Source organism: Lontra canadensis, unplaced genomic scaffold (assembly GCF_010015895.1).
Source record: "Lontra canadensis isolate GAN:19392208 unplaced genomic scaffold, GSC_riverotter_1.0 scaffold6, whole genome shotgun sequence".
Taxonomy (NCBI): domain Eukaryota; kingdom Metazoa; phylum Chordata; class Mammalia; order Carnivora; family Mustelidae; genus Lontra; species Lontra canadensis.
The window spans coordinates 2,879,456-2,898,767 of NW_022631000.1; the positions used below are offsets into that span (position 1 = coordinate 2,879,456).

The 19,312-nt window shown below is 32.9% G+C and overlaps 1 protein-coding gene and 1 pseudogene across 6 annotated transcripts in view; one reads left to right on the forward strand and one right to left on the reverse strand.

Annotated features, from left to right (window-relative positions):
• SENP7 (SUMO specific peptidase 7) overlaps window positions 1-19,312 on the reverse strand; it is a 168,639-nt gene that overhangs the window by 59,011 nt on the left and 90,316 nt on the right. For 3 of the 6 annotated variants that reach the window (XM_032852067.1, XM_032852064.1, XM_032852069.1), the window contains 2 exons: window positions 14,195-14,389; window positions 2,494-2,612 (listed from right to left, as the gene is read on the reverse strand). In XM_032852067.1, coding sequence (XP_032707958.1) covers window positions 2,494-2,612; window positions 14,195-14,389 — 314 coding nt within the window. Of the gene's footprint in view, window positions 1-2,485; window positions 2,613-14,194; window positions 14,390-19,312 lie in introns of those variants that run through there. The other 3 variants (XM_032852066.1, XM_032852068.1, XM_032852070.1) reach the window with 2 other exon arrangements.
• LOC116864506 lies at window positions 6,198-6,674 on the forward strand (annotated as a pseudogene).

A 19,312-nucleotide genomic window follows, 5' to 3' on the forward strand; every position in this document is an offset into this window, starting at 1 on the left:
TTTTTGGGGGCGGGGGGGAGTAACTTTGTAAACTGGAAAGGTAGTCAAATACAATATTTACATATAACTTCTGTATCAAACTACATTTTCTAAACATAAATACTACAGCAAAAAGACTGAGGAAATGAAAGGGGCTTGAGAAAAACCCTATTATACAGGAGTTTTCCCTCAAACAATTTATTTGCTTTTCAAACATCAGCCAAGACTATCTCATGGAAAATAAGAATAAGTTAGATAGAGTTTGGCATAATATAAATAGGATTCTACCTACATAATATATACAATTTAACTCACAAATTTTACTAGTATGTAAAATTAAAGAAATTACAAATTCTTGTAAACAAAAGAATATTAAATATTTCCAATATGGGGTGCCTGGCTGGCTCAATCAGTACAGCATATGACTCTTGATCTTGGGATTGTGAGTTTGAGCCCCACGTTAGGTATAGAAATTACTTAAAAATAAAATCTAAATAAAATTTAAAAAAAATAAAAAATTACAAAATGCAAAAAAAAATAAAAATAAAATAAAATCTTTAAAATATGTGTGTGTGTATGTGTGTATAGTACCAATATATTATTTAGATAAAAGCAAGTTCTATAAGGCAAACAGTATACTATGAAAGAATGGTATACTTGGAGTTGAATTCAGAATTCCCATTAATTTATGGGCTTATGTTAAAAAACTGGTATGGGGGTCGGTGCCTAAGTGGCTCAGTCAGTTAAGTGTCCAAATCTTGATTCTGGCTAAGGGTCATGAGACTGAGACCCACATCAGGCACTGGGCATGCAGCCCACTTAAGATTCTCTTTCTCTCTTTCTCCCCTTATTTGTTCTCTCTCTCAAAAAAAAATTTTTAATAAAAAATAAATATTAAAAAAGACTCTCCTCTCCCTTTTCTCATCCCCCCTTTCCCTCTCTAAAAAACAAAACAAAACAAAACAAAAACTGGTATTGGACACAATTATCCAAAAGATGGAAACATGGTGAGTTTCAATCAAGTTTCAATAGCTACTTTTCTTAAAAAGACTTTATCTCTGAAGAGAACTTCAGGGGTACTAAGGAACTATAAAGTGTTTTTTTTGTTTTGTTTTGTTTTTAATCATGCATTTTTTTCCCCGCCTATGTCTAAAATTCCACTGTGACTTTGAAGTAATACTGAAAGGTAGAAATCAGAAGCTTTTTATTCAACTATTCCTATTCTATCCAGGAAATCAGAGAGAATGTGAGAGTTTACAGTGGTGTCTAGAAAGTATGTGAATGGAGACCACTTGTCCAAATACTTTTAATTTGGTTACTAATGAGAATATTTTGGGGGAAAAGTACAATTTGTAAGAAAATAAATGTCTTTCATTATGTGTAGCTAGTGCTTAGTGACCAATTGAAAGATTACATCTACAGTTACAATGCTTTCTCTACATTGCCCTTGTAAGAGTTGAAGCTGGTTATTAGTCTAGTTTCTTTTTAAGATTTCCTCTTCTATGAAAAAAGGCTACTAGGGGAACCTGGGTGGCTGTGGGTTAAAGCCTCTGCCTTTGACTCAGGTCATGATCCCAGGGTCCTGGGATTGGGATCGAGCCCCGTGTCAGGCTCTCTGCTCAGCGGGGAGTCTGCTTCCCCATTCTCTCTCTCTCTGACTGCCTCTCTGCCTACTTGTGATCTCTGTCTGTCAAATAAATGAATAAAATCTTTTTTTAAAAAAAGGCTACTAAAAATTGTAAATAGCTGTGTTTCAAATAAATACAAAGAATTTTTGCATAGTGTCATTTAAAAAAATCTTTTCTAGTGAATAATTTATAAAATCATTCAGAAAACAAAATATCCCAACTAATTTCAAGTAATCAGTAATCCAAGAGACCCCTAAAGATGTTAGTTCCACATCTGACTAACGTAAACTGTTTTGGTGCGAATTTTTGTAAAATTATTTTAAAATCTTAAAAGAAAGACAAAAAGAAGAAAAGAGGTCAATTCATTAACCCTACATGCAAGGAGGCCTAAAAAGAATTTTCAGAAGTCTGGGATGTATTTACCTTTAAATTTGCTAATAGTGGCTTGTACTGGCATCCTCCTAGAGTTGAGAGAAATTCTAATGAATAAAGAATGTATGTCATAGGAGGATAGACAGTGGGAAGCTAAGAATAATAATCGAGTTAGCAGCAATATGAATTACCAGACATATCCATGAAAATAACACTTACAAATAGCTAAACTAACATTCTAAGTGTATAGCTGTATATCTAGCCCCAACCATAATAACAAAAAGAAATAATATTCAAATTTAACTTATAGATTCAGTAAATAAATCTAGAAATGTATATCATAGTGTACAAATAACAAATTTAGCAATTTTCTTTGTGTTGCTAAATGTACCTCCTTCTACTTTCACAAATCCTTTAAATGTAAGATTAAATAAAGTTAACTATAACTTAAAAATTATTAGAAATGCAAAAGATAAAAATTCGAATGAGAATAAAATTTTCAAGGTTCACAAACCTTTAGGTTGAGCATCAGACATTACAAGAGAAATGCCATCATCGTCTCTTTGCTTTTCTTTAGTGTATGAAGACTGCTTTGCATAATTATTATCTACTGTCTTACTTGATTGGGAACCCCTGCAAAAGAAAATATATTCAACTCTTCTATATCGAAATGAATTAAGAAGCCAGTTGACTTATATTCAAGATAAAAATCCAGTTTTACAGGTTACATATACAGTCGCATATAGCAGCATATATAATCTGCACAGAAGAAAGAATACTGAACTAAGATTTGAGAATTAAGTTCTCATCCCTATTTTACCATTAAATTCTCCCTATTCTTTTGTGGGAAAAAAAAAATATGGACACCACGGGATTGGTCACATGCAAAATGAGCAAAAGAATGATACAGGTATTAAATACATCAAAGAGGTTTAAAAAGTAAAAATTCCATGAAGAGAAGTACATGATAAGCACATCTATATGTAATCAAAAAATAACCCAAAGGGAATTGTTTATATGTTTCAAGCATGGTTCACATATCAAAAATTAAGTACAAAATAAAGTTTGGAGTAATAAATTTTACCTACAGAAGGAATCATTTATATTATTAGGTACTCATTAAATATATAAAATAGAAGGTTGTATGAAAAACAAGTTTTGATATGATGAGCACAATATTACTATAAATGAAAACTTAATACAATATTAGTAAGGGATTTCAGCACCCCACTTTGAGCAATGGATAAATCATCCAGACCAAAAAAAAAAAAAAAAAAACAACAAGAAAACGTTGGACTAAAACCATACATTAGACTAACTAGAATGAATATACATCTATAGAACATGCCATCCAATAACACCAAAATACACAATTCTTCTCAAATGTACACAGAACATTCATAATCATATGATAATCATTAATCATATGATAGACCACAAAAAAAGTCTTAGCAAGTTTAATAAGATTGAAATCATACCAACTATCTTTAAGCACAAAAATATTTTTTTTTTTTTTAAAGATTTTATTTATTTGTCAGCGACAGAGGGAGAGCGAGCGAGCACAGGCAGACAGAGGCAGAGGGAGAAGCAGGCTCCCCGCCAAGCAAGGAGCCCGATGTGGGACTCGATCCCAGGATGCTGGGATCATGACCTGAGCCGAAGGCAGCCGCTTAACCAACTGAGCCACCCAGGCGTCCCTAAGCACAAAAATATTAAACTAAAAATCAGTAACAGGAAAAAGCTAGAATATTCACAAATATATGTAGATTAAACAATATGCTCCTGAACAAGTTGTCAAAGAAAAAAGCAAAAAGGAGATCAAAAGATACCTTGAAGCAAATAAAAATTTAAGTACAACATATCAAAGCTTACTGAATACTGCAAAAAACAATTCTAAGAAGGAAATCTATAGTGATAAATGCCTACATTAAGAAACAAAAACTCCAATAAAAACCTTGCTTTATACCTCATGAAACTAGAAAAAGAACTAAGGCCAAAGTTAGCAGAAAGGAGGAAATAAAGATCAGAGCAGAAATAAAAACAATAGAAAAGATCAAAATTTTTTCTGTTAATTCTTATTAATTTTTGGTGGCTTAGCTGGTTAAGCATCCGACTGTTGGTTTTAGCTCAGGTCATGATCTCGTGGGTCATAGGATCAAGTCCCACACTGGGCTCCATGCTCAGTGGGGAATCTGTCTGAGATTCTCTCCCTTGCTGCCTCCCCACCTTGAGCATACACTCTCTCTCAAAAAATAAATCTTTAAAAATATATATTAAAAAAAAGATCAACACAAGTAAGACCTAGTTTTTTTGAAAAGATAAACAAAACTGCCACACATTCTAATTTCAAACTATATTACAAAGCTATAGTAATTAAAATAGTATGGTATGGCATAAAAAGAGACTCACAGGTCAAAGGAACAGAATCAAGAGCCAGAAATAAATCCACACAAACATGGCCAATTAATTTATGGCAAAGAAGACAAGAATATACAATAGGGAAAGGAGATTCTCTTCAATTAATAGCATTGGGAAAATAGTTACATGCAAAAGAATGAAACTGGACCCCCATCTTATACCATACATAAAAAAATGAATTAAAAATTTAAAACATTAAAACTGTAAGCCATCTAACTCCTAGAAGAAAAAATGGGAGTAGGCTCATTAACATCAGTCTTGGCGATGATTTTTTGGAATGAATACCAAAACAAAGGTCATAAAAGCACAATGAACAAGTGAGACTACATCAAACTGAGTAAGGAACAGGCAAGGCTAGGTAGGAAGAGACAAGAAGGGAGCTACATGTCCAGGCTCACAGAAATCCCAGATGTGGAGAAATGTTATAGATGAGATATTAACAAGGGAGAAGGGAACACCTTCATTGTTCTAAACAGAGACAGGATAGTCTCATGATATTTACCAGTCCACCATGTTGGTTTAAATATAGACAAGATATTCTCATGAAACTTAGAAACCCACCATGTATTGACAAATTTACCAAGTTCCCTGGTTAGTTTTTTATAAAAGACTGGCCATAATAGCCCTCAGTGACAACCCATTCCAGATCCTTCTCCCTCTAGGGAGCTTTTTTCTTTCCTTTCTGTTCTCATCTTCACTTAATAAACCTTCACTTCACTTCACCCTTTTGTGTCCACAAGATTCATTCTTCTACTCTGTGAGACAAGAACCTTGCAACCCTACAATAAAACCAAAAACTTCTGCTCAGCAAATGAACCCATCATCAAAATGAAAAGGCAATACATGGAATGGGAGAAAATATTTACAAACCATATATCTAATAAGGGGTTAATACCCAAAATATATAAAGGACTCCTACAACTCAATAGAAAACTTTCCATTAAAAAAAACAGGCAGAAGGGAGTGCCTGGGTAGCTCAGTTGGTTAAGCACCTGACTCTGGATCTCAGTTCAGGTCTTGATCTTGGAGTGCTGAGTTCAAGCCCCACTATGGGCTCTATGCTGGGCATGGAGCCTACTTAAAAAAAAAAAAAAAAATGAGCAGAGGAACTGAACAGACATTTTTCCAAAGAAGACATACACATGGCCAACTGGAACATGAAAAGGAGTGTAACATCATTAATCATCAGAGAAATGTAAATTAAAACCACAATGAGATATAACCTCATATCCATCAGAATGATTATCAAAAAAACAAACAAAATCACTTTGTTGTTGTTGTTGTTGTTGTTGTTTTGAAGTGATAACATGCATTGCAAGGATGTAGAGAAAACAGAACCCCTGAGCACTCTTGATGGGAATGTGGGAATGTAAACTGGTGCAGCCACTGTGGAAAATACTATGGAGGTTCCTCAAAAATTCAAAAATAGAACAGCCATATGATCCAGCTATTCCACTTATGGGTATTTATGCTCAGAATCAAAATCATTATCTCAAAAAGATATATGCACCCCCATGTTCAGTGCAACACTACTGCAATAACCAAGACATGGAAACAACCTAAGTGTCCACTAACAGATAAATGAATGTAGAAAATATGATACATACACACAGGAATATTATTCAGCCACAAAAAAGAGAAATCCTGCCATTTGCAAGAACATGGATGGAGCCTGAGGGCATTATGCTAAGTGAAATAAGTCAGAAAGAGAACGACAAATACTGTTTGATCTCACTTATATGTGAGAACTTAAAAAAAAAAACAAAAAAACAGGGAGTGGCCAACAGCCTGCAGATCAACATGCCTAAGTCTTACTGTAACTACTGCAATAGATACTTCATCCATGACTCTCCACCTGTCAGAAAAACACAGTATAATAGTAGGAAACACAAAGAGAATAAGAAAAACTACCAGACATGGATGGACGTGCTCAGAACCAGATCAACAAAACAACACCTACATTTCAACTGCTACAATATTTAAACTGCTACATTTCAGGATACCTCTTAGGCAATTCCCTGCTCCTCCTCCTGCAAAAGCAATGATCCCACTTCTCCCTAGTCTCCTGGGTCCTCCTCACACTGGTGTGATGCCAACACCCAATGGGGGGACCCTCCCATGCCAATGATGGACCCTCATCCTCCTGGGATGATGCCAGTGTACCTGCTTCTGGAATGAGGCCAACTCTGGGAAGCCACATGCCAATGATGCCTGGGCCCTCCTATACATCCCATGACGGTGCCCACTTGGCCAGGAATGACTCAATCAGACAGATAAGGAGAGATGGGAACCTCTTTATATCTATTTTATATTACTTGTTCTACTTCACCAGGAGATCATGGTATTGTGACTTTGGGTGTTTTCTAACAGCAAGACAAGGAAGACTTGCTCCCCCTTCCTATCAAAAAGAATAGTTTTTGCAGGGGAGCTAGTAGGACAAAAAAAAAAAAAAAAAGTAGTTTTCATTTGTATTGTGAAAATAAAATTGTCAACTCTTTTAGTTTAAAAAAAAAAACACTTAAATACAGTCAACAGATTGGTAGTTGCAGAGGATGGGGAGGTTGGAGAGAAGTGGGTGCAAATGGATGAAGGTGGTAAGAAGGTACAAGTTTCTAGTTGTAAGACAAGTGCTAGAGTATAATGTACATGCAAGCATGGTGACTATAATTAACAATAGGGCATTGTACATTTGAATGTTGCTAAGACATTAGACCTTAGAAGTTCTCATTACAAGAAAAAAAGTAACTATACAAGATGATGTTAATTAGATTTACAATGTTAATTTCACAATACAGATATATATCAAATTGCTATGTTGTACACCTAAAGCTAATACAATGTTTTGTCAATGATATGTCAATAAAATTAATTTTTTAAAATAAATTGATAAAAACCATTGGGAAAACAATTTAGTACTAATTAAAATAGCCCAAAAATGAATGAAATCTTTACACACAATACTTTCACTCATGGTAGTTTTTAATAAAACTCATGGTAGTAGAAAAACCTGTGAAATAAAAAACTATATAAAATAATTAACCTGTATCATTTTCTCATAATAGAATACATTATGTAATAATTGCTGCATTGTCAAAAAAACAAAATCAGGTACCAAGAATAAATCAAGTATCCCTGTACAGTAAACTATAAAACATACAAATGACCACAGGGGAATTGTGGAGTAGGAAGCACCTACCATCTTGCCACCTAGACAACACTGGCCACACTGGCAGAATCTGTCTGATATAACTATTTTGGTATTCCAGAGTTTATTGAAGGCTGCAACTACTAGTCAAGAGGATCAACAGTAAACTGCAGTTAATTTCAGTCAATCTGAGCTCCAAAGTTGGTAGCAGTGACCCAGTCACCTACCACTAGGAACAAAGCAAGCAGCAAAGCCCAAGTTCCTAAAATAGGCTGCACAGCTTACAATTACCAAGGTAAGCAAGAAGGACCTTATTCTCCAAATATTGGGTTGGGAATCTGTATTCTGATTAACGATGGTGGTTTCTGCTCATGGATGAGCAGACATAGAGAAAGGCAGCCATTGTTGCAACAACCACCACCAATGTTACAACACTTTTCCCATATAGCTAAGAGCACTTCCGGGAGACTTAAAGGGCTAGCACCTATTTTGTTTTATCTGCCCCTCCTTTATTTTTCCCATCTCCTCCTTTTGGGAACCAAATATTTAAGGATTGCAGTATTATAAAATAATCACATATACAAAGGAATTCAAAAGTCACAAAAATACTAGGGAAAGGCATAAACTCAGAAAAGACCTGGGAAGATCTTATATTTACATATCAAGCCAATGTGTGGGAACAGAGATAATGAAAAACAGCAATTAAAAAAAAGAAGAAAAAAAGGAAAGAAAAAAAAAAAACAGCAAACCCTTGGGAAGGGGGGAGAATCTGATTTCCTGACTTACTATATTATATAAGATTCAAGTACTATAAGATTCAAGTACTGTGTTTTCAACAACAAAAAACAAACAAACAAACAAACATACCACAAGGAATATAAACAAACAGGAAACCATGGGATGATTCAAAGAGAAAAAAAAATAAACCAAAAGAACATGTCCCTGGGGAAAAAAATCCAGAAAGCAAACTCAATAGACAAAGACATTATAACAACCATCTTAAAGCTTCTCAAAAAGCTAAAAGAAAAGTCTTGTACAAAGTCAAGAAAGTGATCTATGGATAAATGGAAATATTAAAAGATGAAATATATTAATAAACCAAAAGGAAATTCTGAAACTAAAAAGTATAATAACTAAAATGAAAAACTCATGGGGCATCCGGCTGGGTCAGTTGGGAAAACATGCAACTCTTAATTTTGGGGTCATGAGTTCAAGACCCATGTTGGGTATAGAGATTACTTAAACTTTAAAGTAAATAAATAAATAAATAAAATGAAAAATTCATTACGTGACTCAAAAGCAGATTTGAACAGGCAGAAGAAATAGTCCATCATCAGTCCTGGATTTAAGGAAACGGAAAAGAAATAAAGAAAGATAACTTGAAGATATGATCATAGAAATTATCAAATCTGAGGGACAAAAAAAATTTGAGAAAAGTCAACAGAGCCTAAGGGACCTGTGGGACACCAACAAGTGAACCAATATATGCAACACTGGTACCTCAGAGGGAGAAAAAATAAAGGAGCAGAGAAATTACTGAAATAAATAATCACCAAAAAAAATTTCCAAATTTGATGAAAGACATGAATATAAACATCCAAGAAGTCCAAGGGACTACAAGCAGAATAAACTCAATGAGACCTGTACCAAGAAACATTAATGATCAAGTTGTCAGAAGATATAGGCAAAGAGAGAATCTTAAAGGTACCAAGAGAGAAGGAACTCCTCATATAACAGTGATACTCCATGAGATCTCTCATCAGTAACCATGGTGGCCAGAAAGCATGGGGATATTAAAGTACTGAAGGAGAAAAGTGTCAACCAGAAATCCTGTATCTGGCAAAACTATTCTTCTTCTTCTTCCTTAAGTTATAAAGTTAGGTTGATGATTTGAGATATTTCTTCTTTTTTTAATGCAAACATCTACAGCTATATATTTTTCCTTTAGCATTGCTTTTGCTGCATCCCATGTTTTTATTTTCATTCATTCCTAAGCATTTTTAAATTTCCTTGTGATTTATTCTTAAACCAACTGGTTGCTTTAGGTGTGTTTATTTCCACCAATTTTTGAGTCTTCCAGTTTTCCTTCCATTAATGATTTCTGACTTCATACCGTATAGTCAGAGAAGAATGGGAGAAAATATTTGAAAATCATATTTCTGGTAAGATATTAATATTTGGCATATAGACAGAACTACTAAAACTCAAAAGTAAAACATAACATGATTCATTAAAGGGCAAAGGACTTGAATAGACATTTCTCTGAAGAAGATACATGAATAGCCAACAAGCACATGAAAAGATGTTCAGCATCACTAATCATTACAACGTCCATATCAAAACCACAATGAGATATAACATCACACCCATTAGGATGGCTATTACCAAAAAAAAAGAAGAATGAGTTTTAATGAGGATCTGGAAAAACTGAGACCCTTTGCACTGCTAATGCAATGTAAAATGGTATGGCTGCTATAAAAAACAGCACAGTGGTTCCTCAAAAAATTACTATTAGAATTACCATATGATCCAAAAATTCCACTTTTGTGTAGATATGCAAAAGAACTGAAAGTAGAGGTAGAGACACTTGTACACCAATGTTTAAAACAGTGTTAGTCACAATAGCCAAAAGCTGAAAGCAACCCAACCACCCAAAGACATTTATACCAGATTCCAGACAGGCAAAAAAGGAATCAGAACTTCAATTAGGAAAATAATCTCTAGACAGTTGTTCTGAATCTGATATCTCATATAAATCATCACAAATTAAAATACCACTTAACTAACCTATTTCTATACTTGAGACTGAAGAGGTCTTTCCAAGGATAAACTAACATACTCTACACAATAAAATTTTAAATTTATAAACTACAGAAGATACTATAAACAAAGTAAAATTGATAAATAGGAAACTTCAAGAGATTTTTACAATGTGTTATATAACAAAGAGTTAATACCTTTAATAAGTTCTTTAATAAATTCTTACAAGTCAATAAGAAACAGATGGAACACCCCAATACATACAAAGACTAAGAGAAAACTCACATAAATACAAAATCCATCTTCACTGAAAATAAAAAATGACTGAAATGAAAGCAATTTCATATGAACAGTTATATTTATTTTTGCCAACAGGTTAACAAAAAAACTTTTCAATGATAACACTTAATTCTGGTTAGAATATAAAAGAATGACACTATAAGAATTTATAAAAATAATAAAAAAGTTTATAAAAATAAATACACAAACTTACTGTGGCAATGCTAAACAAATAAAAAATGAAAAATATCTGAATGTCCACTCATAAGGAAGCACATATTTATAAAAATAGATACATCTCTATGTATTGATTGGCAAACTACCAAATTACAAGAGAAAAGCAAATTTTCTCATTTACTCTCCAGCATTCCTAGACATTATCATGTTATTTTACAGATGAGGTAAAACTGAGGCATAGAGAAAGAAGTTAAGCAAATAGATTGAGATAAAATTCAACACCATACTATATACGTTGTACAGGTATATCATTTGTCACAGTGTAATATCATAATAAACAGGTAATAAATATTAGTTAAAAGTTTTTAAAGGAGTAATAGAAAGCTTAATAAATATATGTATTTTCAAATAATAAGTTGCTATCTAGAAAAAATAAACATACTACTTCAAAGAGACCATTTTAATTCAAATTTCCTTTTCACCCTTGGTGTTTTCTAACTATTCCTTTATTTTTGGCATAAAACACAGTATTTTTTTCCTGCATAAATTCCATTCAAGTTGTCATTATAGTCAACAATAATAGTTGTGAACACTAAAGATAGGCTAAGATTAAAATAAGATCTTTGGCTTTCATAAAACATTTTTCCTCAGGTTTCATCAAGGGCATAAGTGCTAGATTTTCAGAGAAAATCAGTCATAGCTCCCATTCTCCTACCCACCAATTTTTAGTTGTTAATTGACATTTTATCTTTATAACAAAGAGTTGGCATATTTACTACATGCTTCGCAATAATGACAATAACAATAATGTGAGAATATCATGTCTCCTCAGAAGATCTAAATTCCTATTTCTTCTTCCTGATTCTAAGATAGGCAGGCAGGGAGGAGGCTGGCTGCAAGAGTCCCATCCTTGAGCATACCCTGTGTTCATGCTATATTCAGTTTAAATCAGGCACATATACTGAAGTCACAGTAAAGCCATATTTGCAATTTATTTCCATGGTTTAAGGAATCTAATACTCCTCCTTAAGCCAAATGATAATACTAGTGTGGCTGTGACAACTGCCTTGGCAGCACTGGTAATAGTAACAGGGGTGGCAGTGATCTCAGAACCCCATACTGGCATCCTCACCATAGAGGACTTCAGGAGCATCAACTACAGCACCAGTAATGGTACTTTTGATAGCACATCAATAAGAGAAACACAAAAATAATGACCACCATTTATTAATCACTTACTAAGTTTCTGGCATAATATTAAGAACTTTACATAGTTAGCTCCTTAAATCTGCACAATAATCTTATAAGATGTGTTACTACCCCTGTTTTAAAGATAAAATAAGTGACTTGCCCAAGGTAAATCAGCACGTTTGCAATACTGCTAAGATCTGAATCCAGATGTCTGGCTCCAAATTCTATGCCTATTCTAAATGTAACAATCAAAAAAACTACCACCAAGAGAATGAATTTTCAGAGCCCACATCAAATACGACCTGGAAATTTCATAACTATTTAGAAAGGACTTGAGGAAAGCTAGGATTCTCACTGAATAGATTTTAAGAACACCCAGAAATTTTAGACCTCTTATTATTAAGTCTTGGCCCTAAACTGGTATAAAGCCTGTGCAGTACAGATTACAATTTCATAGGTCCATAGAATCCTCACAATATTATTATTTTTCATAACAGTATGAATGTGCACTGATGTCTTTCGAATTCAATGGGGACAGTACATAATAAGTTATTTTTTTCTATAGAAAGTATCATCAGGGGCACCTGGGTGGCTCAGTGGGTTAAGCCTCTGCCTTCAGCTCAGGTCATGATCTCAGGGTCCTGAGATTGAGCCCCACATCGGGCTCTCTCCTCATCATGGAGCCTGCTTTCCCCTCTCTCTCTCCCTGACTCTCTGCCTAATTGTGATCTCTCTGTTAAGCAAAGAAATAAAATCTTTAAAAAAAAAAAAAAAAAGAATCATCAATAACATTTTTATATGATACTTTATGTGCACAAAGAATTCTCATATGTGGTATTTAAAAAGATAATAAACAATTTTGTGATATAAAAAGGTCATTCAGAGGTCATTTCTCTTCTTAAAATTCAGAAAACCAAAACTCAAGATTAAATGACACAAACATTAGCCCAAGTGTACAAAATTAAAATATGTATTGAGCTAAGCACTGGGTATAAATGCAATTAAGACATGATATCTCTCCTTAAGGAGCTCATGGTCTAGTAGAGGAGGCAGAAATAAATACCTATAGGACAAACTGATGAATGTATTTCTAACATCATTAATTACAAATTAACTTATACATTAAATGCATTAGTAACTGAATAATACCACTGAAACTTGGTTCTTCTGGCAAATTCACAAAAAGAGCTAACAAAGTATAAAGTCAAAACTGTCGATGATAATCTACTAAGTAGAAGTGATGTGAAACATAAAATATTCTCCAAAGGGAAAAAAATTTGTAAAATTTGTAAGTTCATATCAAATAAACAGTTTATAACACTAAAGTGTGCTAGAAAGGTAAGAAATTTATTACAGATCTTTAAAAAGGCAGTTCTGAATACTCTTTAAGGTAATAAGCTTACAAGAGAAATACAAAACAGAAGATACCTGTGGATGATTCAGAGCAAGTTAAAAAAATAAACAAGAATGGATCAATAATTTCTCACTCAGATCAAGATTATTTATTGTACTGGCTGAAGGCAGAACATTAAAAAGAGAAGTTCATGGTAAATGAAAGTTAAAAGATTTAGTAGTATTTGTTAACTGACACCCCTTAGCTATTACCCACAATTTTTTATTTATAGTCCCCATGTGAGCATCTTCTAGAGCTTAAAACAAAAGCAACTTCAGATTTCCATTTCTCTTACTGGCTCAGTAAGCTACAGTTGTTAGTAGAATTCAGCTATCTCAAGCCATTTTTGTGAGGAATTCATTCAGCCATTCACTCAGCAAATAGTTCCTAGGTACTAAGTGTCAATTCTAGAATCTTGACAGTTCTAGAATCTTAACATAAAAATGGTGAATATAATAAGATGGAGAGAGACAGACGAATTGATGGACAGACTGACAGATGGCCAGACAGACAAATAGCACAGAGGAGGAAGAGGAACAGAAAAACGTCAGAAATAGATTTCAGTTATATCAAATAAATTGAAATACTGAAATAGGTAACTCAATTTTCATTAAAAGTCTGCATCTATTTTCCCAAAACACAAGTACAGTATATTGTACTTTTTTGAAACTGATTATTAGCCATAGACTGCTGGTTCCAACAGCCATCTCAAGCCACCTGGGGACAAAAGTCATACTAGCCACCAGAGCACATTTGCCTCACTTTTCACAATAACACATCTATGGGGGAAGAATAGAGGCTCATTAGAATAAGTATAATATTTATTTTAAGTAAAGTTATCACTAAACATACCTTTCAGTTAAAAAGGAGTTCTTGTGAGGATTTAGATTTTGACAAGATTCTAGGCTGCCATCAGATGATGAAGAAAGCTGCTCTGATTGCAAGTTGTCTGTATCACCCAAACTGGCCTCAGTTACAGATGAGGTCTTTATGTATTTTCTTCCTAACTCCGTTCCCAGGACATTCGTCAATATAACTCTGGGTATCCTGTCACACAAAATAACAAACACTGTACTGTACTGAAGTTTGCAGTAAAAAAAAAAAAAAAAAAAAAAGTATTCTAGGAAGTTGACTTTTCAAACATTTTCATCTTAGCACAAGCTATTAGAACTATTATAACTCTAGAAATCAACCCATAAATACACTGTATGAACACATCTTTTTATATTTCTAGAATTACTTGTGTCTTACAAATTGACACAGATTAGCCTGCCACAATAACGGCTTCACTGTACTAATGGATGCTATTGGGGTGCTTAAAATTTTTACCAATTTTTCTCAAAAATTCTTTCTCTTTTCCAGTATTTATAAAAAAGAGACTACTACAAACAAATTCAAGAAATCTTTACTCTTCTCATTCAACAGAAAGTCCTTGATAAATAATTACATACTAGTAATTGGCAAATGAGAAATGCTAAATCCAACAGGAAAGAAATCATTCAGAATGCATCAATGGTAATGATAGATTCCATAAGTGAAACCGCACACATACCGGTGGTAATATATATGCTTTATTTAACAGCATCAAGGGAAGAGCCAATAAATCAAATGTCTAGAAAATTAAAGGATATTTTTTAAAGCTCCAAACTTTTTAAAATTGGTGGGGTTCACATTGAATGTACTATATCAAAGCCTGGTATCCTCTTAAACAGAAGAGGATAAATATAATCTTTTCTTGGTTAGCCAATTGTTACTATGTAACAACTGATATACTTCGCCACACCACAATTATGCCCTAAAGCAATTATTTCGCCCTGAACTGACCAACCCAAACCAAATTATTGGGATGTTTTTGTTCTTGCTACTGCATTTTTTTAAGTTTTCTTATCTCCTCTTCACCATATATTCTCCTTGACTGTTATCAATATGTCACTTGCACCACTTTATTGACCCTTTATGAGAAACAATAGAAAACACTTAGAAAGGGCCTGAGTATTTCTGTTTAAATGAAATGTGAGCTTCCCTGTACTCTATCATATTTGCTGTAGTACCTAGAGGTTTTCACTTATTTTTACTACATAGAGACATCATGTTCTTTTCACACTATGCTCCAGACAGCATGGAATTACAGATCTTAGGAAAACTTTAAAATAATTTTAGTCTGCTCTTTATTTTAAACAGGTGGAACTCAAAGCTCAGAAAAGTTAAATGGCTGAAGGTATAACTCTTCCTAATAGAAGAACCTGGGCCTATTATCTTTTGGTTTCTTTATTTTATTCCATTACACATAACCTTAATACTAAGTTGCCAAAGGATCCAGTTAACTGGGCTTTTCTATAGATACTGCAGGAAATCTTTAAAAGTATGCATTTCTAGCACAATCTCCACAAAAAAAAAGTACTGCAATGATTAAGTAGTATATATGATGTAAAAGCAAAGTGTAGTCATAAATACAACTCCCTAAACTCAGAGTTTGAGTGAAGAAAGAAGGGGAAGGAAATCTGTTATCTAGTACAAACACTAATTATGAGGGAGGGAAGGCAGAGGTAGTTTTCTACTTCTCATGTGATTTAAATCTCTAAGGATACTAGTTATTACTGTCTGCTTTGTGTATTTGATGCCTGACAGAAACCTCCTTAAAATCCTCAATCTGATGTGGGAATGGAGGCAATATAGGACCAGCAAGGAGTCTCAAGATTTTTTTCATCTGACCTCACACTAGAAATTGCTATGAAATAAATCACTAAAAAAACTTCAACTACAGTTTAATGAAAACTCATCTGTGTTTCTCAGTAGTTTAGGGAAAATACAGAAATATTAGCACAGATAATTTTACTCAGGTTAGAACTATCTCTTTCCAGATAAATATCTTAATGCAAATAAATTTTACTTACTTTTAGGATATGAGAGAATCTGATATATTGATAACTCATTTTAAGAATTGATAACATACTCTTTTTACAGTCCCCTATCACTACTGAATTCTAAAATGTGGCTTATAATAAAAATAATCTAAAAACTGTAGTATTTCAGTAAACAGAAAATTCAGGGCACATAAGGAGATATATCAAAGAAATGTCAGCTCTCAGTTAGCATCTCTGTTTCAATGCCTGACTATAACATGTTTTAACTATGTTTTAAAATGTTGAGTCCCTAAAAAGAGCTCTCTCCAAATAGGAGAGATGGAGTCCATAAAAGATTACTTTATACAAAGTATTGAAGAGAATAATCAGCAACAAAAAGTACAAACATCAGCAAGCAAATGGTAAATTTTAAAGATCAGAATTCTCTTCTCAGTAATAAATGATCACCATATTCTTACACAGTTTATTTTGCCACTAGATTTAAAGAACAAAAAGCAAAGAAAATATGAAAAAAAGAACTTTGGAGAATAAACAAGACCTTTAAGTTAAACAAAATAGATGAAAGTCTTTCCTAAAAGAAAAAAATATCAAAATTTACCCAAAAGCCATCTGAAAAGATAATACACCAGACTGCAGTAGAACCTGCATCTCTAAAGCACAAGCACCCTAGGGGGCCTTTTAAGCTATTAGGAGGTTTAAGGCACTATCTCAGCAGCAGTATATCTTTCAATAAGATAGCACTCTATTATAATGTGAACAAAATGTCACAAGAAAAAAATTAAAGATAAGTAGAATATTTAAAGGTCAATAATTTAGATATCATAAAAAATATGTAATAAAATCTAATTCCTGAGTTACTTATGAAAAAAGTTAAATTTCAGAAGAGTAAAAAGCACTGTGGTACAGGAATTAAGAACAATGACTCTAGAGTCAGACAAAAACAGGTCCACGTTCTGATTTCAGCACATAATAGATACTTTAGTCAAGTTTTTATCATAATTTTTCCTCTTAGCATTGACATTCTCATCTCTAAAATTAAGAGAAAATCTATCTTACAAAGTTGTCAAGATGAAATATTAGATGTAAAGCAGTTAGTATGGCACATAGTAAGTACACAGTACAAGGAAACTCACTTTAATTTTCCTATTATTGAAGTCCTCCTAAAAGTTATAAACTATTCTTTCAAATGGTGCTTAATTGTCCTAATTTATCATACTCTGCAATCTTGATGAAAACGTTAGAAAAGTACATAACTAAATAGTTAGCAATGCCTATAGTACACCAAGATCTTAATAACACACAGCCATAGCACAAACATCTTTCATCAACTATTTGCAACTCATGTAATTTGGGTATCTTGAAGAAACAGAACTCTGTGAGAGCCTTACAGAATACAAATCTATATACTGATGACTAAGTTCATAATACCTAAACTATCTTTGGTATAGAACTATATAAGTTAGGACTGCTGTAGAAATTTCATGGCTGGTCAGAATTTCAAAAGATTCTTAATTTTTGCAAGAAATATATAAAGGTATATACTTCATCTTTCATACTAAGTCAATATGGAAGAAAGGACTAAAAAACTGTCATTTCACAGTCTATCCAATTTTTTTCTTCAGTATGTAAGTAGTAACAGTAAGTAAAATAAAAGTACATTTATTTAAGTTGATTTACTAATATTATGAAATCATATTTCAAAATATAATGTACTAAACCAAAGCAGAAACAAATTTTGTAATGCAGTGAGATGAAGCATAAAGTATACTGGCCTGAGAATTAATGCCATTTATTGATTGTTTCTCTGCATGGTTATTTTCTCTGATTCTTAATTTTTTCAATTATAAATTGTGGAGTCCTTACCTGCGTAAGTAGCAAGATATGTAAGATTCAAATAATTTAATAAATGAGAAAAATTGGTAAGAGCTATTAATATAAACATGTTACAAGCAAATTTTTAAAGAGATGCAACCTTTGTTGAAAGACAGCATAATTATATCTGGTAAGAAAGCTATAATATAGCAAGCAAAAAAATTATAATACTAATTTAGTTTTCATTTTGTTGTCATTTAGATGAATACTTTTCTAAAACTGTATTATCTAACATTTTAATAAGGTTCTTGTAAATCCATTCTTAGATATAATTCAAAATGTATTAACTTTCTTAAGCTATGTAGAGAAAACAATTTTAACTGCTGAATATTTCTTAAAAGTGATTCATAGATATTCTAAATTTGCTCTTTTCTTTTACTAAGCTAAATTTTAAATGAATAAATTATCACTCAACTAAAATTATACCAGCTTAAAGAAAACTTAAGGTGATAGGAACACTACAGTATCCAAAAAATCTTACCATCACAATATCTAAATTGTGTATTTTCTTAAAACTTCAAACATGTAGATTTAAGAGAAAAACTAATAAATATAATTAGGGATAGTCCAAGAACTGGGACCTAACTTTTCTTAATGGAATAGGGGTATATGTCCTGACATAAAAGGCAACATAACCATTTTAGATCCTAAAATGCAAATAAAATTTCTAAAAAATGTCATTTTGGTGACTGAATAATATTGGTTTACTTAATAGCTGAACTTTAAGATGAAATTAAAAACCAAAAATAAACTTTCCTCTGTTTCATCTCTCTGAAATAATGAAATCCTAGCTAAGTAAAAATGAAAATAAGACAAAAAGCATCACATCAAAGTGAAGCAACAATTGAAGAAAGAATAAGTCTCCTATTCCACACAGCAAGTCCTATACAGAAAATGTTACCCAAACCCATACCCAAAACTATTCTCCAGTTTTCTTATTTAAGCTTGTAATATCTCTTTTCCTGGTTGTCACCAAAATTACACAGCAAATAACTGGTTCTAATGGATGAAAATACATTTCCATCAAAGAGACAGATGTAACTCTGTTGAGAAGCAACCTCTCCCCAATTCAGCAAAAATTGATTGAGCATTTAGTTATGTGCCCAGCAATGTGCCAGGTATTAGTATTAGAGTAAAAATAATAAAATGTAGTTGCTGCCTTTGTGAAGTTTAATGTCAGGGAGGAAGAGAAATTAAATATAATATAGGGTGATAAGTGCTATGATATATGACC